Below are 9,617 nucleotides of genomic sequence, written 5' to 3' on the forward strand. Positions count from 1 at the left end.
AGCTGTGAGTGAGGGGGGAAGAAAAGGCATTTCTGAAAATGTCAAGGAATATTTACAAAAGCATTCAAGGAAATGGCTGATCAAAGGAAAAGCAGCGCCAAAAAAAAAAAAAAAGGAAAAGCAGCAACAACGATTTCAAGATTTCAGTTCACCAAAGCAGAACTTTGAATTATGGGAGAGAAATTCTGGAGTGACTCTGCTGTAAACCACTTCTCTGAAGCCTAATGTGGAAACTCATTCAGATAGTTCAGGCATCTAAAAATAAAACCTTCAAATGTATGGTGTAGCAGAAGCAGACGAACCCTTCACTATTATTATTGACTTACACCTCTTGCTGCAGCACTATCACCGTGCCCTGAAGTTCAAATATACACAGTTGTGTAGCCCATTCCCTCACAGTTGTCTGCAGCTTTTCCGTGTTTCCACTCTTGTTTTGTTTTATTGTTAGAGGGGGAAGTGTGCGCCGGCCTGATTAGTATCACTGTTTCCTCCTTTCCCATAACCCCCCAGACCCCCGCAGGCTGCCTGTTTACTTTTAGAAAATAAAAAATGGGCCTTCGCCCGTGAGGACGTGCCCCTCATCAGAGGCGAACCCCCACCCCCCCACACACACTCAAGGCCCCACGTCTTAGATCCTCCTCCACTCATCTCTTCTCCTCCCACCAATGCAGTCCCACTTCTGTGACTTATCCTTTTCCCTATCCATATTCTCTCCTAAAACTATATTCCACCCACTCTCTCTTGCTTTCCACCCCATTCCCCTCCTCTTCCAACTGTCCAGCTGTCAAATCGCATCAAATAAAACACAGGCCAATGGTCTCTGAGTGCCAGATCACAGCTGTGTCTGCATGTACTAAATGGGAGTGCATGTTTAAATGTACAGTGAACTCAAGAGAGCCTGGGAGTGAATGTGCACGCGCGCGTGTGTGTGTGTGTGTGCCTGCCTCACTGAATGGAAGGATGCTGTAATACAATACACACAAGAGTGCAGGGTGTGAATTTAATGAATGAATATGCGAGTGTGTATCACTGCAGGATGTTGGTGGAGTGTGTTTGCCTGCATGTGATATCTGTGCCTGGATTATGGTGAGATTGTGCAGAAATCCACACTCTGTTTTATGTTTCACGCACACGTATAGTGAATTTTCTCAATGGGCGTTTACGGCAGATCCTTTGCTAGAAGCGTTGGAGAGTATAGCGTAGAGCTGGGTTAGTGTAAACATCGCCATGGCATGGCTGTTGTCAGGAAGCAGTGTGTGTGACATTAGGCTCTGGGCCAAGCATGTAACATCCAAAATCCCTGCCTCACATCTGCTCTGTGCTCTTTCTTTCTCACAGTAACACATTCACAATGGGGAAGAAGTGACTAACGGGTATAAAATCAGGCACAAAAATATTTCATCCCAAATATCCAAGACAGTTTTGTCTCAGACGTGACATGTTAGGAATTGCATTTATTGTGCTCTTAAAGTATTTGGACACATATTTAGGTTCATGAATATACATAAAGAGGGGCCTCACAGAAGGGAAAAAAAAAACAAAAAAACAATTAAAAAAGTGTAGTAATTTAAAACTGGCACAACCTCAGTGGTTTGAAAAAAGAACTAATATGCATTCAAATATGAGAAATCTCCAAAGTGCCAAAGAACTCACACAGCACGAGAAACTGAAAGTTGTATAAACTTGTATTTCTGAGTACATACAAACGGTGTGGATATTCTGAAATTGCAAATGTGAAATTTTAAGAGGAGCTTCTTTTTTTTTCAGTTTGAGAGAAATGAGTCAAGGCAACGGCTCAGGGTGTGGAGACTGTGTCAGAGGTTATTAAGCAGCTTTTGAGGTTAACGGCAACTCATAACAGCGTACGGTGGTAGCTCAGAAACCAAAGCGCATCTATATGACACTACTTTTAAGAGCTAAATGACTCTAACCACATCTCCAGGTGGCTCAAATGCTCTGAGACCTGCGGTCTCCGTGGATTTAGGAGACGAGCACGAGAAAAGAAAGAAAGAAAAAAAAAAATAAAGGTCAGCACTCGGTCATTTTTTTCCACTTAGCAATGTTTATGTCAACGGTTTAGCGCTGGGAGGAATGAAGTGAGTGCTCCAAAAGAGTGTGTCTCTGGCAACAAACATCAGCAATTCCCATCAAATCCTGACTCCCTCTCATACTGGCGTATGCAAGCACACGCACGCACACACACACACACACACACACACACACGCACACACACACACACACATACACACTTAGCCCCCCCTCCACCTCTCCAGAGACCAAACCAGAGGCTTGGGAAAAAGATGGCCGCCCTTTGGCCCCCTGTCTTGCCCCCTGCATCCAGCTCAGGGAGGTGACGGAAGAAAGCCTGTGCCCCCCAGCACCCCTATCCTACTCCCGTGGCGTGTGTCCCAGTCCAGCAGCATCAATCACTTTGGAGGACTATGAGAGGCCAGAGTCAAACACAGGCAAATGCACTGGAAGGAATGTTCCAGTTTAAAATAAAACTAATTTGAAAAACAATGAAAGAAAAACTAGAAAGAGAGGACTGTTAGAAGAAAAATGGAGAGCATTTGCCCCCAGAAACAGAGTGGGAGGAAGACAGACAAAGAAAAAGAGGGGGTGTGTGAGGGTATCTGGTAAAGGCATTGCCCTCAGGGTCAGCATCACCAACATCCCCCGTGCAGTAGATGCAGAACAACAGGCCAAGTTGAGGCTCTGCACGCGCGCATGTGTGTATGTATACTTAAATGTGTGTAGTACTGATGTTGTGGGGACATAAATCTGCTCTACTTTGGGGATTCGTCTCTATTATTAGGAGCAAAGCATGTCCACAGTGTAATTCATTACATTTTACTTTTTAAGACTTGGTTTAAGGTTAGTATGGGGGTTAGGGAAGATAAAAAGATAAAGTAAGCCACTGTCCCACATGAACGGAGCAATCAGGTTGGTACTTTGTCCCAACCTTCCTTTTGACTGTGACTTTTTCACATTACTCATATCTGTAAATGCTCTGGCTTGTTTAGGCATCGATGCCTCCCTGGGTAGAGCACGCAGGAGGCAAAGCACATGATGCCCACTCACTTTCTGTGAATTTTCCAGACAATTACCTGCGTTATTCTGCGCAAAAGAACGTGCGCCAGGGAGCTGACAGGTCAAAGACTGTTTAAGGGCTGAACCGACTGAAAACGGTCAGGTAACATTTAGAAAAGTTCATGGCTGCAGTGCATGTGTCAAAATGGCTTTATTGTGTGTGTTATAGCAACTAAATGAGCAAGATTTGGTGTGTGTCGTGATCACAGACATGAATCCGTTTAGCATTTCATGTAATACAGAGTCTTTTGGCTTCTCTTTTTTGTTGTAGTGCTAAATCATGTACAATAAGAATTAAAAATAAGGCACTTTTTTTTTCTATCTTCTTGCAGATTACAGTTCGATGCCTTATAGTGTCATACTAACCCTGAAAATGTTTCCATCAAGCAACTAAGGATCTATTAGGAACAGTAAAACATTTTAATTGTAAAAGGTTAATCAAAATATTATTACATTTCAATTATTGTTAAATTATGGGTCCTGGTCAGTTCTCAGACTGACAATTTCTTACCTGTAGGACACATTTCACGTCCATCCGGAACCTCCTGCAGCGGTATATCGTGAGGGTAAAGGGGCTGTGATGGGTAATACTGCTGATGAGGGTGAACCACACCTGGGTGCTGGGTCTGTGGTCCCACTGCCACACCTCCACTCTGCCTCTGAAGACAAAATGCACACAGGATGGTTTAGCCAAAAATGAACCAAACAGCACTAAATAGCATACATACAATAGCATCCAGCTGAACTGCACATAAACAGTTGATTTACTGTATGATTTTATTTACTCGGGAAGGCTGTAATGCAGTCTCCTTAGTTTGCTTTTGGTTATAATAAGGATCCAGCTTGAATAGCATAGTTGATGAGAACGCATATGGAAATTGCTCCAAATAAAAACTCTGACAGTATTGTCTGAGTGTGAGAATAAAACATATGGCAGGAAATCAGGCTTTAAAATCCCCCTGAATCACTTGAACCCCTGAAGAGCAAGAAGAAAAACCTATTGTTTAGTGTGCGTTTTCATGGGACAAATATGTATAGCCAAAGTTTTATCTGTTCACCGATGAAAAAACATTCATTTGTGAGCTTATCAATGTAGTAAGCTGTCCAGTGGCTTTGTCCTACAGTGTAACCTTGTATTTTGAAAACAATTTTTTTCATTGTATTCACGTACAGATAACCCCTGCAGCTAAATTTGAGTCATTCAGTTTATCTTTGCTGTGTTGTTTTATCCTGCTTATCACAGAAACATTCACGTAAGCGGCTGCACTAAGGGGGGAAGTCTAAAGTCAGCACTTGGCAGCAGAGCTAAAGAGATATGAAATTCTTTGTGGAAATGAGAGCGTGGGGAAGAAGATAGCCATTTTTAGCAAATCAAAATCATCGTTTGACCACAGACAAAAACACCAGTAGATAGAGTTGTTTGAAACTGGCATTTTTCTCACAAGCACAGCTAGTTATAGCCACCTGCGCTTCTTTTAATACAGTCTGAAATGAGCTTGCATCAATGTTCAGGTTTTGGTGTTGTGGTGCTGGAGAAATATATTCTCAGCATTCAATCCAATTTACCTTCAGAAGTTATGTTCAGAAAAGTCTCTCAGACAATGTCATTCAATAGAAGATGATTTACTTTGTAGCACAAGGAAAGAGACTAAGAGCAATGCTGGCATTTGCAGTGTTTAATGTCATATGCGTAAGTGACAGCCTGGCAGACAGAGTGACTGCCAATCTGATAAGCAGCTCCTGTTTAAGCACAGCAGCATTTATCAGTAGCCATCCAGCTTCATGGATGACTAACATGGCCAAAGAATCAGGGAGGCCAGTTTACAAGGTTCTTGAGAGGTTTGTCTGGGGTGGGTGGGGGGGTGTTGTCTTCTTCTATCAAGTCAGTCAGCAAAGGAGGGAAAGTTAGATAGGCAAGGAGGGAGCCACATGGAGGATTTATGTACTCGACAGATAGACTGTAATAGATAACAATGGAGATACCATCAACACCAAAATACTGAACTCGTGTAGAACAACTTTAAAGGCCAGGATCAGCCTATATTTGGAGGAGCCTGCCTGTATAGTATTTGTTTTTATAGGGCCGACCTAGAATTTCACAGTTATATTTGCAGCATAAATCTGTCTATCAATGTTAAAATTTATTCACCCAAAACTGAGCAAAGAGAATTCTTTTAAGGGCTGGGGTAAAGTATTTATCCCAAACTTAGTTTAGAAGGGGTGTGTGTGTTGGGGGGGGGGGGGGGGGGGGGGTACTATCATCCCATCATGTCACACTTGAGCTCTAGTATAGATCATTAAAATCTGATGCCCATGCTTTAATTTAGCATCCTTTTCCAGCTTGCCTCTTTTCCTGTGGCTTTTTTTTTTTTTTTTTAGGTTTTAATTTTTTTTTTTTTTTAATTTCTGTGTTAAGCACATTGTGTTTATGTGTAATGTGCTACATAAATAAAATTGCCTTTGCATTTGTTTTTTTTTTAAAGCATTACACCTAGCAATCAGTGAGCGCATGACACACTTTCCGATGTTGCAGAGCTGCACACTCTTTGGTTTATATGATATCATCATTGTTATATAGCCTTTTGCACACACAGGACTGCATGTGCAAAAGGCTGGATGATGCATTTTGATGCATTTGTTTGTGTTTCACTGGTCATTAACATTGTGGTCTCACTCCAGTGATCCAGTTATGCTTTTGCATGTGCAGAAAGGCATAAGTTTAGAATACTGCAACATATTTTGCAAAATGGGTGAAGAAATCTCACACTGCAGATGTTAAAACAAGAGAAAATCCCATTGTTATGAGAAGCCAGGTTTGATTCAACATTAACAACTGATTTTTTTCTCTTCACTGTGTCACAATCAAGCATACATTATGTGCACATACATAGTCACAGATTTCACTGAATTACAACCTAATGGTTTTAAGAGGAAAGCTGTAGCCTATTGCTAGCAAACCAGGTAGATGTAATTCAATATACTTTTGTGTTCCCTGAAAAAAAAACAACAAAAAAACCCCCCAGAAATGTGGACAGCAGTGCAAACCCCCAGTACATTTAATACAAATGAGGCGCTGTTAATAGGCTATAATTTGTGGCACATGTGCTTCTCTGTTATGACAAAATGCAAATATCTGTCAAAAAAAGTCCTCAGCTGTGTCTGAGATAGAAATAGACATGTATCCACACTTCTCTATTTTTTTTTAATGTGAAATTTATGTGCTATACATCCATAAAGGACACAAGAAGTAGTGCAGAAATGTCCAAAATTTTAATTTGCAACTCAATTTTGAGTAAACTGGTGAGTGCCCTTCGTGTGCTGTGGAGGTAATGAGTGATTCTGGGCACAGCCCGTGCAACCTGCTGCTGTTCAGTGCATTACTTCATGTCTGGGGTTCTTTCATTGTGTTTATTATTAGAATGACTGATATGTATTGACGAGGGCTCTGCTAAAAATGGTTTCCATACTTTCATTATATTACAATAGGTAAGGTTTACACTATAACTGATTATAAATGAAATTAATTACATTTGCATTTGGTCCATTTTCAACAAGCTGCTAGAAGTTCTGATTTATTTTATTTATTTATTTATTTGCAACTATTCTCTACATGCTGTTTTTGTGCAGTACATAGAACTTAGATATTGTCTTAAAGAGAAAAAAAAATCAGACCTTCTGCTTTTTGCTGATAATTTATGCAAATTCAAGAGAATAAAGCTACCGAGGTGACATGGGTTCACCTTTTGACCAAGCTGCCCTTGTATACAGTAGTCTCAATTTCAAAGCCAGGCCCCACCACCTGAGCCAATTAGGACACAGGGAGAGGCATCATTCTGTGTTTTGTATTAGGATGGGGTGGGGTTGCCATTTGCATGTAACCTCAGTCTATTATCCTAATGTGCTGGTGCTCTGCATACAAATGGAGGCATTTATTTTGCAGCACACTGGCCTTCACCCTTCAAATGCTCACCTGACAGGAATCCCAATGTTCACAGGAACTGTCTCTGACTTTGTATTCCGCTCTATCATTTGGAAAGTGTTAAGGGTTCTTGCAAACACACGGCTGCAAAGCACAGTGCAGGTGGCTCAGCTGAGAAAAGTGTTGGTCTGTAGGGAATGCCTGACTCCAGTTTGATTGGTTAGTGGCAAGGCTAGAGGCTTAGGTCTCATTATTTACAATAGTACTTGCTAAAGAGAAGTACATGGTGAGGGTGGTTGTGCAACACAGAGGAGCTCGAAAGGGCAATTTCACAGCCATGCAGAGAATTGTCTTGTTCAACAGCTCTGTTTCCCAACTTTTGATGAAATCATGAGGAACAGCATGTACAGATGCAGGCACTATTACTGTAATCCTGGTGGACTAAACTGAGAAAGAAATAAGAGAATCCTCCCGTAAGGTGATGGAATCCAGAGTTCTTAATACACTGACAAGAACACCACTCTAATGCTGCTGCACACATTCCTGCACTGAGCAGTTCTCACACACACACACACACACACACACACACAAATGCTCATTCACTCACACTCGTGGCTGGCTGTGTGGTAGGTAGCTAAGTCAGCCTTAACACCGAGATAATTTATGAGGGAGGTCTTACCAGTGCGCCCAGACGGTCACAGGGGTGAAGGGCTGGGTAGGAAGAAACTGGATCCATGTAGTAACTCATCACGGACACTGTGGACGGGAGAAGCAGGGCCTGCTGAAGGGACATGCAAACAGTGCAGGCAGAGAGACGCAACTATCTGTCACACACTGTTTACACTTTGTGCATGCAAGTGCATGGTATATGTGTATGTATTCATAGGTGTGTGAGAGAGGAAAAGCAGGGAGAGGGGAGGGGGGTCAAAAAGAAAAGGGGGGGGTAGAAATTTGATCTGGGCTTCAATAACCTGTGAGATCAGCTTCTCAGCTCAGAAAAAGGTGTAAAACAGGTAAAAAAGGTTAAAACAACATCCTGTCATCACGTCATGTTTTTTTTTTCCTTTGTTTTCTGCTTTCATTATATTTTGTTGTTATTTTACGTTATATTTACATGTTCAAATTCAATCAATCAGTGTATGACATTGCCTTGGTTTATGGTTTAAGACTTGCAGGAGGGGTTCTTTTAATATTGGCATTTATATATAAATACAGTACCAGTCAAAAGTTTGGACACTTTTGACTGGTACTGTAAATAAATTACTTTCAGCTGGAGTAAATCCATCCACAGAGTAAATCTAACATTTCCACCACTTCTTCCACTGTCTTTCTCCCTCCCCACTATCCCAAACTGCTTCCTCCTTTCATCTGCCTCGCTTCTTCCTCCTCTTCTCCTTCCTCCTCCTCCCCTTCCCTCCCTACGCTTTGCTTATCACTTAACATTGTTTACTCAAAGCAGCATCAACAAAAGAGACAGAGAAGTGAACTGAAGGATTGCATTAGAGGTGGGTGGTGATATGGGCAGTAGCATGTTGCATACAGGTCTCATCTTCTTCACATTCATATGTTAAGCAATTTGGCATTTCTACTTTGTGGCAGCTGCTCAAAGACTGGTAGATGTGCCACTGCTCAATGCTTGCAGATGTTCAGCACCTCAAAAAGATTTAGATGCTTTTGTTCCAGTAAGGAAAAAAGAAAAGAGTAGCACAGAGTGAATAAATCTCAAATTACTCCTGTCGTTCAAATGCGTGCATTACTCTTAGCCTCTCAAATGTCTGATTTGGTGAAAAACAAACAAAAAATAAATCAATCAATGATAGAAGAGTAAAACATCCATACCGTCATAATTATGCATTTGACTATATAAATAGATGCTAGTTCTATACAAAGCTATATTTCGGGGCTCTATTAGAAGGCAGTTTAAAGCCCATTAATTGAAGGTAATTAACAGCCCTGTTAAACTCGAAAACTGAAAGTTAATTTCCAAGAGAAAGAAAAAGATGTGCAGACAACTTATTATTCAGACTTTTTTTTTTTTTAATGCAGAAATTAGTAAAGGTGACCCAGCGCTCTGCATTTAGGGAAAAAAAAAAAAAACACGCGTCACGCTTTTAGGAGAATTCCTGACGGGAAAAAACTGAAACTTTAAAGCTAACACTTTACCCTTGTGGATCAAAGGAGCGGCTAGCACGGATAATAGTAGCATCTTCTAAGTCTACCACTGACCTGTAAGAAGAAGAAGAGGAAAACGTTGTACTTACCGACTGCGGTGTTAAAAGTTTCCTGTAAAGCGCTGGACAGCTGAGTGTGACAGCTGAGCGGTGGACTGCAGAGATGCTGTACCTGCTCGCAGCGAATCCCATGGAGGAAGAAATGATATGCACACTTTTAGTCCCTCCCTCAGTCCTACGGTGATCCTCTCTAAATCCTATTTTTCCTCCGCATGTAGTCTTTGGACTTCACATGTGGTCACATGCAGCCACAGTAGGTGTAAACTTGGAGAGAGCCTGTGCTGCTGTGTAGCTTTTCTTCTATTCCCAATAAACTTGTGTTTCTAAAGCTTTTAGACTTCAATATCTAGATGCTCTTTCAATAAACAGAATGCTAC

General features: G+C 41.4%; 1 protein-coding gene across 2 annotated transcripts in view; it reads right to left on the reverse strand.

The window, feature by feature from the left end:
* The window catches only part of ets1 (v-ets avian erythroblastosis virus E26 oncogene homolog 1), a 35,841-nt gene extending 26,457 nt beyond the window's left edge, over positions 1-9,384 (reverse strand). The window contains exons 1-3 of one of the 2 annotated variants that reach the window (XM_030744893.1): positions 9,271-9,384; positions 7,689-7,790; positions 3,602-3,749 (exon numbers count right to left, since the gene is read on the reverse strand). In XM_030744893.1, coding sequence (XP_030600753.1) covers positions 3,602-3,749; positions 7,689-7,790; positions 9,271-9,372 — 352 coding nt within the window. In that variant the 5' untranslated portion in view covers positions 9,373-9,384. The remainder of the gene's footprint in view (positions 1-3,601; positions 3,750-7,688; positions 7,791-9,270) is intronic. The other variant, XM_030744894.1, reaches the window with a different exon arrangement.
* Positions 9,385-9,617: the final 233 nt, after the last annotated feature.

This window comes from Archocentrus centrarchus, chromosome 13 (genome assembly GCF_007364275.1).
Source record: "Archocentrus centrarchus isolate MPI-CPG fArcCen1 chromosome 13, fArcCen1, whole genome shotgun sequence".
Classification (NCBI taxonomy): Eukaryota; Metazoa; Chordata; class Actinopteri; order Cichliformes; family Cichlidae; genus Archocentrus; species Archocentrus centrarchus.